At 40.6% G+C, this 23,384-nt stretch overlaps 1 protein-coding gene across 3 annotated transcripts in view; it reads left to right on the top strand.

Moving 5' to 3' along the window:
* The window catches only part of LOC121895498 (transcription initiation factor TFIID subunit 4-like), a 92,497-nt gene that overhangs the window by 36,616 nt on the left and 32,497 nt on the right, over positions 1-23,384 (top strand). For 2 of the 3 annotated variants that reach the window (XM_042408674.1, XM_042408683.1), the window contains exons 10-12: positions 6,500-6,630; positions 9,869-9,994; positions 14,899-14,955. In XM_042408674.1, the coding sequence (XP_042264608.1) occupies positions 6,500-6,630; positions 9,869-9,994; positions 14,899-14,955 (314 nt within the window). Of the gene's footprint in view, positions 1-6,499; positions 6,631-9,868; positions 9,995-10,188; positions 10,577-14,898; positions 14,956-23,384 lie in introns of those variants that run through there. The other variant, XM_042408691.1, reaches the window with a different exon arrangement.

The following is a 23,384-nucleotide window of genomic DNA, read 5'->3' as shown; positions in this document are numbered from 1 at the left end:
TATTGCTTGAAATACACTTTAGGCTCTCACTGCACAGTGGAACCTGTGAAAATGTATAATGAGCGTTATTACTCAAAATAAAACTGTGCCTAGCATCTTGCTCTTGTGCATCAGATCAAAAAACACACAGCGTAATTCCACGTGACGGGGAGTCTAGCGCCCTCATCTTGTTTTATCTCAATTAAAGTATCTTTAGTGTAGCACAGAGGCCTGCAGGTCATGTTTCGTTACGTGGACTCTTGGCATGGTTGTTATCCCGTCACCTTGGGGCAGAGGGGTTGTTTAAAAATATAAATCTTTCCTTAGGGGGGCACACAGCATGATACAGGGCAGGAGGCTAGGGCGCCCCCTGCTGGGGAAGTGGCACTTATGCAGCTTTGTTGTGTCAGTGATTGGCCTTGCTACGCTCCCAGCTGACAGCAGTCCGAGGGAGGCTCCCCCGGCCTGCCAGGTCCACTCAATCAGAAAGCCTCGGCTGCTCCTCTTTACTGTACAAGCACTAAGTTTGACTCTGCTCTGCTCTCTGATTTACCGTTGAACATCCTGCTAAAACTTTAACCTTTCCTGCCCTCTGTTTGCCCCCACAAGATGTTGGGGTCCAGGACTGGTTCTTTTGTCATACAGTGACTTAAATTTTTTAATCTAGGTAATGAATAATAGGGGAGATAATAGTTCCCTCTTTGCTCCTGCATCTTTCTTCTCTTTATCACCTTCTCTTTGTAACCCTTTTTATGTTTAAATCAATGGAGGCCCGATTCCCCAATCTTCCTACCTTTTTATTTCTTTTTCTCTATTTTCTTCTTTGAATACTGATACGAGTAAAGGATGTTGGCTGCCTCTTTCTATCAACTTCTTTATTTTCCTCTTTATGTCTCTCCGTGTCTCGCTTCTTCTCCTCGCTTATTTATCCCCTCCAAACAAACACTTGTGCCGCCCTCCTCTCCCAAACCTCTGTCTCCCTCCCCTCATAACTCTTCAGGCTTGTCCTTGAGCTGGGGATGGGGGGTGGAGGGGTGGGGAGGGGGGGGGGATAGGCAGTTTCATTTGTGAAGCTGCAAACAGCACTCCATCCCCCATCTCAGGAACCAGAACATAGGCACAGCTGGAGCTCTCTAGAAAAGCTCCTCAAAGTAATGATAGTCCACTGGTACCTTAAAGGTCCACACACACACGCACATACACACACTCGTGTACATACATGCATGTGGGATGATCACATGAACTTATACACGTGCACAGACAGAAGCAGATAGATGGGACACACAGAGCAGATATGCAACACAACACACACACAGACAGGCTCTGAAATCTGCTGAAAATGTCTTAAATAATCAAATCGTAAGTCCTTAAAATGTATTAAAATAAGCATTCATGCATGGATTATTACCTCTGTATCATTCTCAAATACATCTTGATGGCACAATCTAATGGCTGTAGAGAAATAATAGCATTGACAGAAAAAAAAACAAGCATAATTTCTTGAACATGATTCATTTTCAAAACAAAGGAAGTGCCTCATGCCGCGCTCACATCATGTCAGTTTTACCATGAAGCTAGCATGAATTGCTACCGGGGAAAACACTGGTCAACACAAACATGTCAGCCTTCCATTCGTAAGAGATGAACTCCAATGTCTTTATCGTGGCGTCAGAAATTGTGGAGTGTGTTTAACTATTAAACACTGTATCTGGTTTCTTGAGCCCCTTTCACACATGCAGTCTACACCTGAAATGTTCAGGAACATTTCCTGCATGGGGTCATGTGTGAATGAGAGCAGGGATGGATATTCAGGGAAATCTGTACTGCCAATTTCCGAACCTCAAGACCTTGTGACATTTCCGGGAAAATGCCTGTACGGCTGTGTTGTGAATGAAAGCAGTAACATTGCAGGGACGAGCACGTAAAGGGTTACGTCTGCCTGACGAAAGATGCTATCACATGGAGCGAGCAAACCAATCACAACACCCCGCTGAATAGAGGAGATATTGCTATTTTTTGAATGTGTAAATATTTTAAATAAAATGTTCATACTCTTCTGTAAATATTTATTCACGTAACTTAAACTGTATGGTTTTCATAAAGCCATATCGATTATTCAAAGCTCTGTCAGACACTGAGCCACGCTCAAGCTGATTATTCAAAATCTTCAATCTGACGGAGCTTTGAATAATCGATATGGCTTTATGAAAGCAATACAGTTAGTTATGATAATATAATAAACATTTACATAAAGGCGTGAACATTTTATTTAAAATATTTAAACACAACACAAAAATAGCGATGTCTCCTCTATTCAAGCAACGGCTCCCTTTTAAAAGTCGTGTATCTGTGCTTGGTGCGACAATATCACAGCATCATGTTCCGTTGAACATTATTATCTTATCTTTAATATCAGTGGTTTATCATTTGTGCACAACGACAGAATTTACAGCTATTTAACTTAGCTTGTTAGCACATCACAACCAAGGAATGACGCAGACACTCCTCTCTGCTCTCACTGAGCTTTTTAACACTAATGCGCTTTTTGTGTCACTTTTTGCTGCCCCAACTGTACTTTTAAAATTTTTGCCTGACTTTAATCTGTCTTGAATGTAGGCTTGTCAACACAAATCAATTTCTGAGGCAAAATATATGCTTAAACCTCTGGACTAAATAAAAACACAGTAAATGTAGAATTTAAAAAAAATGATGAGAATTAAAACCAAAATACAATACATACCACTTTGGAAATGCTAAAGGCTCTGGATACTGTGGGACTGTCATGGTTGACTTCAGCGATGGCAGTTAGTTGGTGGTCCCTACTAGAGCTGCAACGATTAGTCAATTAATCGATTAGTTGATTGGCTAGTTCATTGGCAGCTATTTTTGATAAGATTTTCTGGTTGTGGCTTCTCAGATGTGAGGATTAGAGGCTTTTCTGTGTCATACTTGATTGTAAACTTCTTCTTCTTCTGTCTTTGGATTTTGGACTGTTGATCGGACAAAACGACATTTGAAGATGTCACCTTGAGCTGCACAAAATAATCTCTAATATCTAATGGGCATTTTTGACTATTCTCTGACATTTTATAGACAAAACAATTAATTGATTACTCAAAAAATTAATCGGCAGATTAATCAATAATGATATAATGGTTAGTTGCAGCCCTATAGTTTCTACTTTCAAAAAACAGGGACTGGAGGAGGAATCGAACTGTCAGGGTGCTTGAATGGAGAACCTGGCTGGTTATGAAACCTCTGGTTCCAGAGGAACAGATCTTTAAGGAGTTATCTGAATTTGCTAATAATGTGTGTTTTGTAGATCTAGAAAAAGCCTTTTACTGTGTTCAGCTCCTCAGCTGTAGAAGTACGCGGTCCAGGGGTTGTTTTTGTGAGTCATTTGTTCCTTTTAGCTCAAAGAAAGGGCAATGCTTTATAAACAGATGTAAGTTGGGTGTGATCTGTAACAAGGATATGACTCTGTATGGTGGCATCTTTGCTATTTGAGGACAGGCTGGTCCTCGTGGCTATATTAGGTCTTGACTCTTTGAGAATATCAGAGCTGAGTTTATTGTGGCTGGTTTGACGATCAGCACCTGCAACTCTGAGATGATGGTTCTCTCCCAGAAAAAGCTGAATTACTCAATCGATGCGGGGGGGGGGGGCGACTACCTTAAAGGATAGGTTCATAATTCTTCACGTCTGTCTTAAAACAACAGTCAGGTGTCCATATAAACACTGAAGAGGTTTACCTCACTGTAATCATTCCTCATGCTCATACTGGCTATTGAAAGATCTCCTTCAAATGTGCTTTCAATGTAAGTGATAGGGGCCAACATCCACAGTCATTATGTGCAAAAATGCATTTAAAAGTTTATCTGAAGCTGATATTAGGTTTCAGTCTGAGTTAGTCATACCAACTGAGTATCTGCTACATTTATAGTCTTTTTAGCATCAAATTCCCTCTTTGTGTTTCCTCGGACAATGTTTCCCTGTTGAGCTGTGGTGGAAGTATAGTAACAAAAAGAGGGACTTTGGCACTAAAAAGACTGTAACATTGAAAGACATCTACTTGATTTGACTAATATGAAGCTTCACATTAGCTTCTGATAGACTTTTAAATAGATTTTTGCACAGGAGGAGGACTGTGGATTTTGGCCCCCATCACTTGTAAGGACATTAGGAAGGGATCTTTTAACAGGCAGTATGAACAGGAGGAATGGTTATGGAAAGAAAAAAACCTATTTCAATATTCATTTGGGCTCCTGACTGTTATTTTAAGACAGACTTGAAAATAATGATAATAATTACACATTTGTGGGCAGAGTTCAAAGCAGACAGTGAAAGTTATGCCAAAAGTATCAACAGAAGCTGTTTAATGGACCATACAGCTGCAGGTGGCATAGATACAGTATAAACTAGTATAGATGGGTCATACAGACACTACTTCCATGTTCACTGCAAGCTACTTTTCCAGGGGACCCTTGTTGCTATGGATACCATTCAGTTCTATACTAAATAAATATTCAAGTCACCAGGCGTCCATGCAGATCATGGCATTTCTTTATGTTGTCTGTTGTGTTGAAAGTGATGAGCAGATAGCTACAGAATAAGAATGTGTTGTGTTATCTCATATTATTTTTGTATGACGTCCAGGCCAGTTGCATGACACACAGAATGAGTGACCAAATACATAAATGTACAATTAATGATTTACTTGATGAAAACGTCGTTAATAATCAACTGTCTTTTTGCTTTTCAATCATATTTGCTATTTTGAGTGGTGTCCACGCAGTCTCTTGTGACTCCATGAGCGAGGAATGTTTTAGATTTGCTTTTACTTAAACTTGTAACTTAGGACATGAAATTTGCCTTTGTTTAGAATTAAAACCAAACAAAAATTGTGACCTGGTGATGGTGCTAAATGGAAAAATCAGAGGATCCCATATAGAAGATGAGATAATTCACAGATCTTTCCAGCTAATTAGTCCATTTCTAGCTGTTCAATATGCTTTTTCTGGGTGAATGGCAATGATTTGTATATTGGTACAAGTTGAAGAATGTGTTTTTGCTCACAGAAATGTGGCTAAGTCTCTTAAACTTTCTCTGAAATATTAATGTCCCCGATAGATCTTATTTTTTAGCAAGCATAAGCCTATTAGTGTTTTTCTTTGACCTCGTGACATTGCCACATGTATTGCCACTGTAATTATAAGGCTAACTGGGCTCCCTCCATCCATTTCAAAGCTGGAGCGGATGAGGAGTATATGTATTGTTCAGCTGATTTAAATAATTGGTGTGGTTTACTTAAAAGGGTGCCAGAGAGAAAATTATGTTAATGGAATAATTTAAAAGGAAGTTGGAAACAGATAGTAACCCTATCAAAGTCTGTCCTCCTCTCTTTTGTTATGACTTCAGATGAGGTTTGCTCCAAGGAAACTAAATTATCCTTCTCCTCCAAAAAGAGATGGTCAATGTCGTTTACACACTTGGAGGAGCTTAGCTAGTAAAGCCACTCTGGAATTTGCACTAAGACTGTGAAACAAATTAACTTTTCTGTGCGATGAGTCCTATTTCTGGGAGTTAATTGCACATACTAATCCAGACAGTTTCTCGGTGTGAATGCGTGTGTGTGTGTGTGTGAGTACAGTAGGTGTGTGTACAAGTGGATGTATGGAACGGTGTTTTCTGTTTGTGTGTTTTTTACGGGTTGTGTTACTGTGTGTATGTGTTTGTAGGTGTGTGTTCCTCTCAAAAACAATTACCTTCTACCTGCTTATTGTTTTCGTCAAAGTGGTTAATTGTGGAAGTAAGTGAAATGACGACTGACAAAATCACTTTCAACGTGTTTATCACTTAATTAAATCTAAAGTGAGAGCAAAGCTCTAGGGATGTCAACGGTTAACCGTTAATCGGTTAACACACACACGCCGTTAACAACTTCACTGCTAGCTACGTAGCAGTCTGAGGTAAAAAATGAAGCGAAGCTAAACGAAGCTCGGTGTGGGACCATTTCCTCCAGAAAGGCAACAAAGTTAAATGTAAATTGTGTGATGCTAGTCTTCAGTCTATTAGTAGTACTAGCACTATGCTGTAGCACATTAAGAACAAGCACCCAGCTGCCATGTCCAAGGATGGCTAACAGTCACAAGCCATCACATAGTTGGTGTGCCGAATGATGAGACAACTGCTCTCACAAACAAAAACTACATCGCAACTTTAAAAATTAACCAGTTGGTTACCAGTTAATGGGTGTCGGTCTATCAAAAGCAAATGAACTGAAACTGACATCCCTACGAAGGTCATATAAAACTCCGAGGTAGTAAAGTTTTAATTGCGACAGAATCAGCGAAGTGAATGAGAAATCTGGGCTTAAATATTAGAAACAAAAGTACTGACTGTAACTGAAGTGAGAGAAATTGGTGTCAAATTGTTTTTTTGGTGGCTAAGAAGTTAATACCAGTGATTTATTGTTTGCAAAAGTTTATTTTTGTCCTCAATCTGTGCGTGTGCCCCACAGCAAAGAAGTTTGGAGTAACGGAAGTCCCCATGGAGGCAGTGACCTTCATCTCGCACGCCACACAGTCACGACTTCGCACTGTGGTAGAGAAGGTTTCTACTATCGCACAGCACCGACTGGACTCCTGTAAGGTAAGAACGCAAACATACAAACCCACAAAGTAGACATGTCCTGAGCTAATAACACTGCTGTTGGAGTCAAGCAATGCATTTTTTTTTTGCAACAGCTTGTTATCAGCTGTATCCAGCTCAGTCCATTTGCAGTTAGTTTTTTATTATAACTCACAGATGTGCTTTCAACTTTCAAATACCCTTCTGTATATTTTAAAGCTGCTTAGCCTACTGGCTAACACACAGCTGACACTCAGACACTAGGGAAGTCACTTTTTTTATTCAAAATTCGCTCTACTGTTCAGACATGGGAAAAAAAATGTAATATTCAACTTTTAATTATCTGTACAAATTTAAAATAAGCACAACAGGCCAGTACTCCAGAACAAAGACACTGTCTGTTTGTTTACTGACATTGTAAAATGCAGCTGCCTTGTAATGTCAGCTAGTCACTCAAGTGAGGCAGCAGAATGAACAAAACACGTTCTGACTGATCTCGCCTGCCAAATTGTAACTTATTTGCTGAGGCAAAAAGTAGACGAGACAGAAAAAAGCATGGCCAAGGTTGTATGCTTAAACACTTTCTCTGCTGCTCCCAAATCATGTAAATGATCCCTTAAAAATTCAACAAGCTTATTTTATTTTACAAAACCTGTTGATATATGATTAATAAAAAGGGCAGCATCAATCCTAACGACACTCATTAGCCGGCAGCCAGTAAAGCCCTGTTTATTTGAGTATTGTCAAAAAACACTAAAGCCTCCATTCTGTTGAATTAACAGGAGCAGACAATGACGTATATGTGCACTGTTGTACGAGACAGAGCAAACTAGGTGATGTCAAACTATTGGATTGAGACTCGGAGGTGATATTAAATCACTCTGGTAAAGAAAGAAACTTTATCACTTATACATACACTCCCATATTGTCTAATATGGACATTCGTGTATGCTCCAGCATTCACACATACACAGTGGCGTGCACACAAATTCACTTTTTCTCACATAAACTCGCAGACAAAAGTGCATGCACGCCACTAGCATAAACATATAAAAGTTAATACAAGAAATGTTTTATGCCCTTAAGTTGATAAACAGGAGAGCTCAGACTTTTCAGTCAGTCAGACAGAACTTCTAAGTGCCCATCTGCGTACACCTGCACACTGTTCTGGTTATTGGTGACTTTATCTCTCGTAGCCCTTGAATGTAAGTATAAAACCACATTTAATTGGTGAACATTAAAGCATGAATACATCTCAACTGCGAGCCTGAAATCCCAGGATTGTTGGGAGAATTGGGGGGAAACTTTGAAAATGTTTTTTTCCTGACACCAAGTAGAGATGATGATGAGGAGGAGGGAGGAAGAGCATCGCTACAGCTGTCCCCATCTTGTTTTGTGCTTCTTCTTTTTGTTCCTTCTTCTCCTTTTTTGTGGTTTTGTAAATGAGGTGTGTGAGAGAGGCATGAAGCTCTGTGAAGCCACTCTGTTGACATCAGCGAAAAAAAAAAAAAAAAAAAAGACAGAGAAAAGACCAAAAGACAAAGCGGCCTTAAAGAGCAACCGGGCTTCGGCAGCGGCGGCAGGAGCTACGGCAAGAGTGCAGGCTCAGCGCTGCAACAAAGAGGAGAGAGGCTGGATGAGAGAGAGAGAGAAAGAGGGGGGTTGGAGGGGTGCTGGCGATGAGCCTCCTCAGATGTGTCTTTGTGCTCTGTGCCACCCAGCTTCTCTCATCCACTCATGGAAACACACACACACACACACAGAGACGTGACACACACACACAGATAGAAGAAAGAGTGATATGAAAATCAAGAGCAAGAGGAGTGGAGAGGAGAGGAGAGGAGAGGAGAGCTGAGCTGCATAGGAGACAGACATACAAACATGTGAAATAAGCAATTATCTTATTAACTTTTGATGACCTACAAAAGTTGTTTTTACACTTACCTTTCCATTTCCCAAGTGGGAGGCGATGCGCTTTATGCAAAGAGAAGCATCGCCTGTAAATAGATAAAGTTAATGTGTTTAAGTGTGTTGTTGTGTTCAGGCTGATGGTGTTCCAGTTGAGCTGTGAAATAAAGTTGAGATTCTTGGTTTAACCAACTGTGCAGTTAGTAATGAAGATATCAATATGCTTATTAGTAGGGCAATACTGAGTTAATTATTGTAATCTTTAACTGACATGGTGGTGGTTGTCCATTTTTTTGTATGGGAGCTGTATGGCTATTTTTAACTGTTGCCTTACAACAGTAATGGTGAGACATGAAATATGATCCAGGAAGTCCAGACTGAGTAATCAGATTTGCAAGTTTGAAGGCTCATCAGACACCAAAACACTGCACACAATCACAGGATAAATAGTAGGAATACGCCATTCATCTTAAAAAGGTAATCTACCAGGAATGTGCACCTGCACATATTTGATTGGGCCAGCAGCACCTCATTGGATGATGTCATTCATTTCGAGCCAGGTTCCGCTCAGCGTTTTTTTGCAGCCCTGCTGTGTCGCTGGACAGAGTTTATTCAAATGAATGAGGATGAGAGCGTTTTTTTAGGGTTTTTTTTTTTTTTTTTTTTTGCAGGGCTAATGAACGCAGCCTTAGGATGTGTGCATTCACAATTACACAGAAAAAAAAAAACTACCGCCACAGTTACAGTGAATGCATACAATAAATAACATTAAAACTAGATGTTTATTTACTTTTAGAAAGAATGATTTCATATTCAAGTTTTGAAGAGTCAAGAAAATTCCAAACTTGTTAAAGACAACGTGTTACCACCCTCTCAAATCTTCTCACATATACACAATTATGTATTAACGCCCTTAATTTATAATGAAGACTGACCCGTGCATCTTCTCAAGCACACTTAATTATCATTGCACAAATCTTATGAATCATGAATCTTGTAAAACCGCCTGGCTTTCTCACTCTGTCTCTTGCTGTCTGTTCTCAGTTTAGGAGCTGTATTTTTGGCACGAAAAGAGACATCATTAATTACACTCACTGCGGAACAACAATCTAGTCAGAACTGATGACAAATTTTCTGCCGTGTACGTTTTTCTTGTGGTCTAAAAGGAGATCTGGTTTGCTTACAGTAGATGATGTAATTTCCTCTTTATTTTGAGAAAATGTTGCATGTGTACATGGACTGAGGGCTGCCCTAAAGTTCTGAAACTTGTGGCCAAAGCCTCAAAAGTAGCTACTGAATCCGACTTGTAGCTTTAGCTGTTGCAGTGATTTTCTCTCTATATGCTTGTCAGGATGAAGAGTGCTACGAGCAGTCTGCAGACGTTCGCTCTCAGCTTCGCTTCTTCGAGCAGCTGGAGAGAATCGAGAAGCAGAGGAAGGACGAGCAGGAGAGAGAGATCCTGTTGAAAGCCGCTAAAGTAAGTTATTGTTACCTCGCCGTGTGTGTGTAGGTGTGTGTGTGTGTGAGAGAGAGAGTTGTATGTCCCCGTGCAACAGTGTGTGCTTGTGTACTGGTGTATGTATGTGTGTGTATGTTGCTCCTGTGCAGGCCCTGACAGATGAATTAGAGTGTGACACCAGTGGATGAAGTGACCTCCCTGTGTCCTCCCAGGCTCCTGGCCCCAGGGCTCCTCTGTCCTGGCTCTTCCTCCCCGGACACAGCGAGGAGGAGGGGGGGGACCCCATACACTACGCGACCCCCATGCACCATTCAGCTGACACACAAACACACACATCCATCCACACACCCGACCTGCAAAACATCCCTCTATCACAAGCCTTGACAGCTCAGGTGAAACAGAGCAGACCAGAAACTGATTGTGGATTTTAGCCTGATTTTATCCATCCATGTATTTTGCTTTTATTATTCATGTTGTTCTCAATGTCTGGTTTTTACCAGAAAAAATGCTCCGCGCGCAGAAAGTGATGCATTTTTTTTCTGTTTGTTTGGAATAAACAGATTAAGTATTCATAAACAGAGAGAGTTGCTTAGATTAAACTTTATCAATAGAAATTCTAAGACAGAGGCCCCATAATTCTGCACACAACACAAATACAAAAAATAACTCTTCTCTTTGTCATTGCAAAAATATACAGTACATGCACTGTATATACAATTGCAAATGCCACAGATTACAGCTAAAAGCAATAAGAAATATTATGATGTTCGGTTCCAAAACACTACTTATCGAACATGGCAATCAGAAAACAATGAGCAGTGAATTAAAAGATGCATCATTTGGTTTAGTTTTTAACAACTGGGGAGAAGAAGAGAAGAGGAAAGGGTGTTAGATGCTGACAAGCTTTGTTGTGCTTCATCTTAACTGTTACACAAATCATTGCAAATGCTATCATAACTACAAGCAATACTTTTCACTGTGTCCTGAGTGATGGTAAAGGTTATTTCATGGGCCTGCAATTAGTTTATACATAGCAAAGAAGAGAAATATAATTGTTGGTCATTATTTCAACAGTTACCAGCTGCTAACACCTACATTGCTGCCAAGGCAGAGAACTATCTAAACCATCTGGAGCAGAAAAAGCTTCATGAGTAAAATTAATCTACAAACCTCAGAAGTCAGAGTGGTATGTTTTTCTTAGCTCCGTGTTACAATCTTTTTGCTGGTATTTATGCTATAAGCTGACTGTAATAAGTCTCAGCTGAGTGCATAGTGTTCACGTTTAAGTCACATGACATGATATTAGCATTTTGTTTGGTGAAAAAGTTGATAGAGTTTCAAGTTCAGGTATGTACAGTGCAAATAAAACTCAGCTGCATACACTACAACATGCTTTAGAAAATCGTCAGCAGTAATTAATTAGTTAAAAGTGACTAATGTTCATCACTGGTATAGTCGTTTAAAATACTAAAAATATCTTTAGGAAGAAAAAGAAATATTAGCTCAAGTATAGTAAGTGTGGACACTCTCCAAGTCAAGTCACTTCTAAAAATGGTAACATTCTTTTACTGAAGGATATAACTGATCTGTTGTCCTTTACAAATACTATAAATTGTCATTTTTATCCAGTTGATGAGCATCTCTCTGTTGCACAAGGCCCGTGATACAATAAAAAGTATGCAACAGGAATATCTGCGCTAACATCACAAGAAAATATTAATGAATTAATTAACAATCAGGTCTCTCTATTGTTACCTGTCCACTACTCTGATCTCAGTCCTAAAATTTGGAAAGATCACCACAGACCAAAAAAAAAAAAAGTGAGAGAGAATCTTTTGCAAATGAAAATGCCCCACGGTGCAACATTAGCAGAAAGCTAGGTTAATTTAATTAATTTTGAATTGAGCCAATGTCCCACAGTAAAGATTCTCATTGCAGCACACCTCACCGTCTTAATTGCATTATTATGTTCCGGTCCTGCCATGCAGGATATTAGAAAATCCTCTAGTTGATGAACACTGGCCACCAAACCTCATGACCCGTCTGTTTTTTCTTTTAGGAGAAACCAGATAGCCTCGCTCTTGGTTGTGAAAAAAAGACATCGTCTCAGCAGGAAAACAACACCGTAAAGTGTGTTGTTAAAAAAAGGAATAATGAAGCTTTTAGATCCTCTATGTCAGTCCCCAGTTCTACATGGGTGAACGGTGTAATCTTTTTTTTTTAACTGTGAAAAGCTCTCTTTATTAACAGGATTAGTGAAGAACTTTTGCAAAATTAGCCAAGTTCTCGTAGGATGGGCTTACCTAAGGGCTATTTGGATTGCAAGAGCCTCAATGAGGATAGTTTGACTTCACCGCAGAGCCATGTCTATGGGTTTTGGGCTCTTGTTGCCATGGCGTCACAGTTCAAGAAGTTTGGAAAGCAAATCTTTGCCTAGTGATTGTACAATATATTACACAAACACACTGCCTGATACAATTAATATTTTTAAATTTAACCATGTATGGGTTATCTTTTTCTAACCGTTCTATGTTATTCTATATTTATTACATCTGCTGTTTCAGTACACTGGTTCTTACCCTGCAGTCAGTAAGAGTCTGATTTAAGGGAAAACAGGCAAAAGCAATCCTAAAACGATTAAACACTGTTAAAAAAGTTGCAATTTTTCCCATTTTGTTGTAAGAGTTTATTTATCTTGCTCTCACTGATAATTGTCCAAATCCTAAATGGCCTGTTTTGGCATTTGTTCTTAAAAAATGTTGAAATATTTGCACAGTTTTTAGACCAACGTTCAACCATTTTACAGGGAGAAATCCATATCTGAATACATGATAAACCCCAAAACTGCATAATGTTTTGCAGCCAGAAGACAAATTGCATAAGTGGATCATCTCATGTTTTCTCAACTTATAAAACTGAGCTCACATAAAATCAGATGTAAAGTGAAGCCTGATATTGATGACTGGATATTTGGTGGATATTCATTTTCCTCTTACCACAGTTTGTAAATACATGAGTAAAATCATTGATGAATACATTTGTGATTACTGTAAGAGGAATTACAAGTTTCACTCACTGGACTTGATATTTGTGAGAATATATTGACAGAATATTTAATGTCAAGTTAACTTTGCTTCTGGCACATAGAACCCACAGCTTAGTGAAACAAGTTCAACCCTCTGGAGGTTTTCAAAAGTGACTCGGACAGTGTTAGAAAACCACCCAGCTATGTCAGAGTACACAAGACTAATTGGTAAAAAAAACCCCAAATGAATTACAGCACATCATTACAAAATAAACTCGTGGATACATTCAGCATCACAGATCGGTTCTATACTGTTGAACACATATTTGTGTTTAAGTACAGTACACACCACTCCACCAAACCCAAAAAAGCTTGTCAGTGTCTAGTAACCCAGTCCTCTTCTCCCCTTCTCCCCCCTGTTCTCTCTTGTAAGTGGGAAAACCAGGGCAGCTGACAGAGGAGATATAAAGCATGCCAGTGGCACCGCTGCCCTTTGTAAACAGTCCATCTGTACCCACCCCTCCCACACCTCTGCCACTCCGCCACCCACCTCCCCTCCTGCCTCTGTCCTGCTGGAGCACCTGCTAATTTGACCTCTTGAATGAGAACCCATTAAAATAATCCCCTCCACCCCTGTCTTCTCTGCTCCTTCACAACAAGCCCCTCCCCTTCCTCTATGCCATCTATTTAAAATATGACTCAAGTCTTGAGGGATGCTCCGGCCGACCGGAGGGCAAACACATTAGTCTTAGTTGAGATACCGACCAGTACGTGAACCGCCTGATATATTTAAAGCCAATTAGCAGGAAGGCATGGAGGAGCAGCTTTCCATCCATGAGATGGAGAAGATGAAGATGAGGAAGGGGAGAAAGTGAGGTAGAGAGTTGAGGCAGGAATGGGGCTTCCTGTTTTAGAGGACTCGATGAGGCCCAGCACTCCCCCGATTGATTAGGTATTGGAAGGAGGGTTAGGGTTATTAAATATAATACCAGAATAGAGTTTGCTAAACAGATTAAAGTGAGTTTTCATTGTTTTAACCATTGCAATATCTTCATACCTATTGAAATGTGTCAGTGAATATAGGAAAGCAATTAAACTACACACAGGACTGATGCTCTAAATGGCACTAGAACACTTGGCAAAACCTGTGGAACAATAAGGGGAATTTACGTTTGCACAAAACAGATGAGGTTTTTAATGGATCTGACCTAATTTTCGTCGATCCAGCAGATTTCCAACTATGCAGATTGTGTCCAGATTTACAAAATAACAACATTCAGTTAGTCTGAAGCACCGTAATCTGTCTGTTTTGCCTGCAGTGGTCAACCGTACATGTACATTTGGCTGTGAAGGATTCCCAGGGACAAGTACATTCACCCAGATCTTGGCTGCTGATTAAAATAGAAGTGCTGTGTTGTTACGCCAGGGACACACACACAGCAACGGATCGCCACACTGGCTCACAGTGACACACACACACACACATAGCCACTGCCACTGATACTCACTAACATCCTTTGCCCTGTGTGTGTATGTGTGTGTGTGTGTGTGTGTGTGTGTGTGTGTGTGTGTGTGTGTGTTAAAGGGGGGGGGGGGGGGCATCTGTGTGTGTGCTGGCTTGTGCAGAATTTTTAATAACCTCTTTTGATTAGAATCCCCCTCCAGCGGCTTATTTAGGGCTGGATTTGGAGCGGGTTTAAAGGCCACAGCCCCCCGGGGGGCGCTCCGTTGCACTTCTCTGAATTCAAATACGATGTCCTTGACACCTCTGTATCCTGTTCCCATTTTGCACTATTTTTGCTGCAGCAGCAACAGATGAGTAGCGAGGGTTGTTTGGGGGGGTGGGCTCCTTAAACCAGCTGTTAACCTGTGCCCCCCCCATGCCTTTACTCCACAGAGTCGCTCCAGGCAAGAGGACCCAGAGCAAGCTCGACTGAAACAGAAAGCTAAGGAGGTAAGCTGCTGCTGAGATCATTACCCTTGACATTTCCCAGACTCCAGCGTATTAATTTTTCATGCCTCACTACACATGTAATGCCATTTAAAGTCGGACTTAAAAAAGTTTGAGGAATTATTCGCGCCGATTGATGCCCATGTGTGGAAAATTATTTTCTGCGCACCAAAGACACCATCTACATCCTCCACCCTCCCTTCTTTTTCTTTTCCTCGTTTATTTCAGTCTCTTCATCTTTCACCAGTTTGAATTTTGACTAAGCGCTCTTCATTGAGCCCTGCCCTTTCTGACAGATGGGCTATCATGGGAATGATATATAGTGGTAACTGTTGTAGCCCCTGTAGGTTTCTTCTGCATCCGTATTCTCATCTCATCATTTCCACATATCTGCGTCTCATGTTTGAAACTAATTTGTGTTTCTTTTCAGTGTTTGTTAACGACATTTTACTATAAAACAAAACTATATCTCTCAACCTGCTTGTTACAACAACACATTATGGCTTGAAAGAGATCATAAAAGCTTTAGTTTTTATTTCTGTTTGGAAATGAGTCAAATTGCAGAAACAGTTCAGTAAAGGCATAAAAAGAAAGCAAGTGTAAGGTGAATGAGGGTTTCAGATGTACAAATTCATGTTCTACATTAACTTTTACTACTACAAAGGAGTAAAAAGAGTTATTGTCTTTTCCAAGTAATAGGCCAAGGCACAACACTTAAGCGTTGCAAACTAGGAAATGTTTCAACTGATGCAGTGCGTTTGTGTTGGCAGTACGATGTTACATCTTCATTTTAAGTGCAGGTCTTGTATAGGATGAATTCCCAGCAGAGCTCAGAAAGTAGACCACTCTTCTTTTAGTGGTTGAGTAATGTTGTTTACGCAAACAAAATAGTTCTGTCACAGCGGAAGTTTGCGTTCGTTTTTTTTTTTTTTTTTCCTTTGTTTACTCCAGAATAACTTCACTGGGTGCTTTCAGTCCGTGGCTCGCTAACAAGGATCAAGAGGATTGTGTGGAGCTTCCAAAGCGTAGTCTAAGTAGGCAGGAGGATAAAACAAGCACCACCTGTCACCTGTTGTTGTTGTTGATGTAGAACTTAAGGAGCAGACGTGGTTTCTTCTAAGTCACTCGCTCTTTTTTTTTTTTTTTTAAAAACCCTTTTATTTATTCAGTAAAGTTTACTGAACACATACGCACTTTTCTCAGGAGCACCCTAATTTACACTCACACAGCTCCACAATTTTCTACCTGACAGCTCCCCAGTGCAGCTGCTGTCTTTTAACGTCGGCCACTCAGCCATTTATATTTAGGAGTAGCTGTAAATGCCTTTTCTCAAGGGCATATCAGTATTGTTGTTTAGCCAAAGTATTTCATTTTTGAGATTTCCTTAGTCTGTGGTGTTGAACTTGTGACCTTCAAGTGACAAGTTGACTTCTCTTACCTCTGGCTACTGGCAGCGCTCTGTCTTTTCTCCGCTTCTCTCCTGGACATCTTTCTAGCAACAGTGAGCCCTGCTGCAGTTTAGAACATTCACACTAGATCTCAGCCTACCCATAAGCCCCACATATGCAAATGAAGCAGTGTAATAGGCAGCACGATAGGTTTGCCCCAGGGGCCATGTGATCAAAGTGGATCTCCTCCCTGTTAAGTGGCAGTCCGCTCGTCATCTGGATATGACCAGATTAGCGCCTCATGAGCAGATGCCGCATGCACGTACGCACATTTTCATTTTCATCTGGAATTTTAAGAAGATGGTTTCAAAATTGTTACTTTATGTAATGCTTTCTCCCGCTAGATAGAGAGGAGGAAGACTCCAAACGCCCCCAACTGCACCCCCCCCCCCCCCCCCCCCCACCTTCCCACACACACACACACACACACACACACACACACACACAAAACACCCCTCTTCCACCCTCCCTCACCTCTTTCTTTTTTGCTTAATGGCCGCCGTTTCTCAGCCCCCGTGCCTCTCCGGTTTTCATCACCTGACTGGCTCAAGGGGACAGAGCTGGCTGTTTGTGTCACTGCAGAGTCTGTCGGCAGCTCACACATCTGCGCAAATTTCATCAGGATAATGAGCCCGAGCTACTCTTCCAGGCGACGGGCAGAGAAGCCAGCCTCTCTTTAAGCCCCTTTCCCTGATCACGCGCACACACACACACACACACACACACATACACACACACAAAACAACCACCACCACTTAACAGTCATCATTTTGGAGAGATAGAATTACAGCGTGTTATATACTTGAACTAAGTGTCGGCACGTAAATTGAGCTGCCACATGATTTGAAACTACTGTCACAGACCAGAGTCTGGTGTGAAGGCCAACGACCAGGTATTTACCCATCACCAGCAAATGAATGATATGAATGGTCAAGCTTAGACTACTGAACATCAAGTGAAGTCAAATCAATTTTATTTATTTAGGCACCAAAACAAATCACAAAGCCCCATAGGGCTTTACAAGCTGTTGCAAAATCTTCAATTCAGTTTGAGAAAAAAGGAGACAAACCTCAGCCAGAGCAACAGAGGAAGGATCCCACTTGTGATGAGTCTGAACCGTGATCCTTCGTCATACACAGATTTTAGTATGTGAAAATGTTTTTTTTATTAAGTTTAAATGAAATAGATTTATTTGTTTGTCTTTAAATCTAAAATGTGTTGTTTCCGTGTACCAGTCAGACCCAGAGCCTGTTTTTCATTTTGTCCACCAGACACTTAAAGATATCTTTACTTACTGCACAGATTACCATGAACACCTTTCATGTTCCCCGGAGGATGAATCCTAATATTTTTGTCATCCCTTGGTCTCTCCTATCGTGTCACTATCAGGCCAACATTTACACCTGAATACAAGAAATATCAGAATCTAACGAGCAGATTGTTGTGATATTTATTGAGCACATTCATGCTCCCCAGCAGATGGACTCTTTCCATTTTACACAATCCATGAGCTCTCATCTTGTGCCACCCTCAGGCCAAAATGTCAACTTTGGACACAACACATTTTACAATATTACTGCAAATAAAATTGCAATGAGGTTAACACATTTATGCTCCCAAGAGGATAAAACCTTTTGTTTTTTAATGATTCTTCTTGACCTCGTCTCAAGATATTAGAACCAAAAAAATCACATTCAACAGGACCGTTTTTTGTCCAATATGTTGTTGTTTTTTTTGAGTGGTGTAATGACCATCCTAGGCTCTGGCTGTGGCTAGCATGGCTATAGGCTTTTAATATTTTATGTTTATGTGGCCATGGCTCTAATTGTGCATCTGTATTTGCACCAGCAACCTAACCCACAACCTTGTCACCAGCAGTGCAGGCTGGTCACATAGTCGCTGGCAGAGGTTTTGCGTGAGAGAGAGGTAGAGCAGTCTAGCGCCTCTGTTTCCTCCATTCACTACCATTTGGCCGAAAGGTCAGATGGGCTATTTCAGAAATGCCCCCAGTGAAAATCAATGGGCAAATCGTGGAGCTCAGTTCCTGTTTGTTGTTGTTGTTGGTGGTTGGTCTGCGTGTTCTGTCTGTTCCATCACTGAGGCAGGAGGCCAGGCAATGCCTAATCATTGAGAGAGAGAGAGAGAGAGAGAGAGAGAGAATGAGAGAAAGAGAGAGAAGGAGACAGAGAGACAGAGACAAAGAGATGGAGAGAAAAGGAGACTTGGGGGGGAGGAGAAGAGGGGAGACAGAGAGAGATAGAGAGGGAGTTAAGGCTAGTAGAGATACATCACAATGTCAGACACACAGACACACTGCAGCCACAGATTCATCATCGCAACCGCGTCTGCAGGCACAACTGGACACAGGAAACGAGTGAACTGGAGAAGAGAAGTGGAGAGAGGACAGGAGAAGAGAGACGAGGGAAGAGTGGGAAAGACAAATTGGCCACTACAGCTGACCAAAATCTGGCCAAAAACTCCTGTTAGGGTCTGTTCAGCTGCAAAAGCAAACCATGTCATGCCAGGAACACTAATATTTCCACTGTATGGCTTTCTTAATGTGAGATGGTCCCAGCCAATATAAACTATTGCTTAAGTAGCATGTTGTGCCTGTCCAGACCCCGCGGTGCTAATCAGTCTGACGTCACAATAATTACAAACCCACTTGGCTACAGGTTCAACAAGAATTGGTAGACTGAAGAAAAAGTAAACAAGTTCAGTGTCAGCTGATTTATACACAGTTATATCTGCTTGACCATCACTGGTACAATTTTCTTTCCCCTGTCCCAAATATTATTTGACTTTTTTTATACATTTATAAATATTACATTATAATCCATATGGATCCCCATTTATTTCTAGAATATAAATGTATACAATGTTAAAATTCACATGACAACAGCTTTCTGATTGAGATTCAGCGTTCCTTCTTGGACTTAGAAACAGCAGTTCTGCATCCCACTGTTTTAAGCAAATCATTATAATGCAAAAATATCTTTGCAAGGTACTCAAAGATGCTTTACACAGAAGAAGAAAAGAAAATCTACATATAAAACACAATAAAAGACAGAAAACACACTTAAAGTACAATAAGTAGCAGGGGACATTAAATTAAACATTAAAAGCATTTACAAGATGGAATCAACATGCTCTTTTCTGAAGGAAAATGATAGAAACTCAGCTACAGGCTGCACACATTTTGGGTTTCTTTCTAACAATCTGACAATAACCCCAATTTAAAGCCACCCTTTCTCTATCAAACCAGCTTTACAGTGCAGGTCATGATGTTTGAGGCCACAGCTCTAGAATGTAATTTGTTAAAAATATGAATTATTCAGAAATAATTCATGGTAGATGAGTTATTGTAGAAGCCCAATTATATTTTTGTACAGCACATGCAAAGACATAGAGCTTTTGTGCTGCCAGAATAAAAAACAACAGAGGAATGTAAGAAACATTGGGATCACATAAATAGTAAAAGGATTGTAGGCTTTTGGCTGATCTTCAAGATATTGGAGAAGATATGGCAGGACTGTATATGAGGGAGAAAGTTAAACCAGAGGAAGTGACATTAAAACTGAATATGCGTTCACTTTTTTAGCACTTTATTCACATTCTGTTGCTCATTTTCAAACAGGGCAAGTGCTGACTGTGTACCTTCACTGAAATAACTGATGAATGAGAAAGTATATTGCAAACATTTCCCCGTTTCTGAGCAACTACTGTTGAAGTACCTTTGATCAAAGCGCTCATTCTCTGCTTGCTCAAGTGGAAATACTCAGTGGCTAACAGCAGAAGTCTGTGGTCTGAGTGAATGTAACAGGGTGTTGCTGGAAAGCAGCATGAAGCTCAGTCAAGCTTCCCTGGATAAATAAAGGTTAAAAATGGTTAACACAGTCGGTCTCCCACTGATAGACCGATCACTGCCAGACCTTTAGATGATGTAGGAGTACATGCTCTTCTCCTCTCCTCTCCTCTCCTCTTCTCTCCTCACCTCTCCTCTCCATTATTTTTTTCCATTCTTCCATATCACCGTGCCCTTGCAGCAACACTCCACTTCTTGCTTAGAGTGATTCCAGAAGACTTGTGTGAAACCGAGAGCTGTCCAATGGGAATCTCAGAGGTTTTTTGTTAGAATAATTTTCCTCAAATATTTTTCTTCTTCAGGCATTGAGAGATTCTTTTTGCCCATTTTGACGCACCAGCATTGCTTGAAATGTCTTGAACCTCTACTGAATTAATTCTGCCCTAGTTCAACTTTGAACCTTGCATGGCTCCAATTAAAAGCCTGCAGTTATCCATCCTGCTCTGCTGTATGAACATATATGTTAGAATCCATGAATCGTATTAGACTAATATTGCTGTGACATGTGCACATCCATGGTCAAATTTTACATATTTAGTCTCATTGCACCCATGATAAAGAATTGTTCACATGAATGTTGCACGTGTTATTTAAATCACAAGCCTTTGCACAGCCGGTATATACCAGACCTTAATGCACACATACATGTTTCTTGTTTGGCCTGGCATCCTCCACAAATGACCAGGTCAGAGAGAGACTGGAATCCACCCACACTGAAAGCCCCGTCAGCCAGAGCCTCACACTTCTCCAGAGAGGAGAGGCTCTTGTGTGTCAGAGGACAATGTAGTAGCCCCTTAGTTTTTATTAGGCCAGTTATATCTGCAAGTTCATAGGCTCTCATCCTCTGGCCTTCCACAAACTGCTCTGCTCAAAGAGGCGCTCTCCCCCATTAGGCAGGCCCCAGGGCAAAAGCCTGCTACCCTCCTCCATGTTCTCTCCCTTTCTGTACTGACTTTCAAAGAGAATTCCTGCTGTTTTGTGTGTCCCAATTCATAGTTGTTATATTCTTCTCATTCTGGCCTCACAGATACACAATACTTTAATATGAACAGAGCAGCAGCATTCATGGTCAACTCGTTGGATGGTGAATAGAAGAACATTATTATTAACGGTCTTACAGATTAGGTTATCAATGAGTTCAGCAGGCATCGTGTTATTTAGAATAATTCAAATTGGATTTCAGTAATGTCTTGTGATTTAAAACATCATACACAGGAGTTTGATGTGGATAATGTAATTATCACATAAGAAAGGTCTGTTTTTTCAGGTCCTCAAGATGCGCGGACTACTAAATAGTACACTGTAACCCTATTTTTATTTGTTGCTTTGTTGTCGGTAGTCTCAGTTTTTTTCTTTACCTCAAGTCATATTACAAGAAAAAAAATAGAGGCAGGCTTTAAAAGTACCTTTGGTGTTCCTGTGTGTTTTCGAATATTACAAAGTGCTGTAATGAGAAGGAAAACAACAAAAAAAGGAGATTTTTTTTTTTTATTTGCCTCAGAGGGAGATAGCGACTCGTCTCCTCGCTGTACAAGCCTGTAGGTTCACTTTTCTCTTTGTGCGCCGGAGCACTCCTTGGGACTCGAGCGACAGGGGAATTGGGCATGCAGAGCTACGCTGGTGGCGAGGTGCCAGCCTCCTGTGCCTGGGATATATAAGTGAGAGGGAGGCAGGAGGCAGGACACGTTTCAATTAGGCAACAAACACCACACATAGAAGATGGGAGGGAAGAAAAAAAAAAAAAAACCCCTTACCACCTCACCTTCACCAGCTAACTTCTCCCTTCTGACCTCTCCCAAAAACACACTTCTCTGAACCGCTCTGCCCCACCTTTTCTCTTCTTTTTCATTTAAAATCTAAGGTGTCATTTTTGAGGAATTCATATGGGAAGGACAGTAGCGGGGGTCTTTGTGAGGTGATACTAAGTGTGCCAGCTCAGCCTGCATGTTTCCATTAGATTGTCATGTTGGCTAATTAGAGAGCGGCAGCATGATTCACCTTGTTAATTAGGAGGACTTGCACACCATGTGCCTGGGGGCGGTGTGGGGAAGAGGAGCCCAGCCTTAGAGCCTGCTAGTCGCCTGCTGCCTATGAAGATTCCCCTTCTCATCTACCTTCCTTTCACTCTTTTTTTTTTTGATTTGGAAATGAATAAATCATTGAGATCGTCCTCTCTCGGAGTGTGAATATCTGAGTTCTCATCTTTCCTGGATGCAAATTAGGCGTGATCAATAGAAGGTGACGAGCGGCGAATCTAAATGTTAAAAAAGAGAGAGACAGGGAGAGAGAAGACTGCTAGACGAAGCATAGAATGAGACAAAGCGAGAGAACATTTAAAGTAGGAAATTTTCCCTTAGATAAGCAGTATTTTTAATGATCGCTACTCTCCCCCCGTCGCTCCAGTGTAACACCGTCAGAATCTGCTTAACACTGATTTCTGCCTCCTTCATTAAACACTGTTCCTTGGCGAAATCTGTAGCGCAAATGTTATTATTTTTAAAAATAATACTTACTCTGAAGGAAAGGCATTGAGTCTTTTAGACACATTCAATTTATCCACACGTTTCACACAGTCTTCCTTTGCACAGTTTAATTCCTGCAAATAAGTTGCAGATGAAGAGGAACCGTAGGGTCATGATAGTGACACTCACATAATGACCTTAGCTCCAGGGACGGCTGATGGCTCTGAATAATTGGTCCTTGGCCCTGGAAACACTTCTGACATACTCAGCTTCAGAGGAAATGGAACACTGGAGCCAAGACTATTAGCTTATGCATGTATTTTTGAATTCATCTCCATATAGGTAAATAATATAATCACAAACAGAGTTGCTGGAATATTTAAAGAGATTTATGTGTGTTGAAAAAGGCGATGAAACTTCTGAGTTTCAAAGTATTTGCTTTGTGTCTTAAATACATACTTTTTCAACCTCCAACCTTATTTAAGGAGATTGGTATCGGTACAGTGGTGCAGACACAAATTGTTTTAAATATCTTATCTTGTAAATAGAGGTAAATAGAGGTAGAGGTACTAAAAAACATACTTTCAGTTGTGAATAGCAATGTCCACTGAATACAGTATAAAGGGATTGTGTTGATAGTGACATATGATAGTGTTA

This window comes from Thunnus maccoyii, chromosome 1 (genome assembly GCF_910596095.1).
Source record: "Thunnus maccoyii chromosome 1, fThuMac1.1, whole genome shotgun sequence".
NCBI lineage: Eukaryota > Metazoa > Chordata > Actinopteri > Scombriformes > Scombridae > Thunnus > Thunnus maccoyii.
Note: the sequence above shows the minus strand (reverse complement) of the source record. Positions and strands in the feature narration are given on the sequence as shown.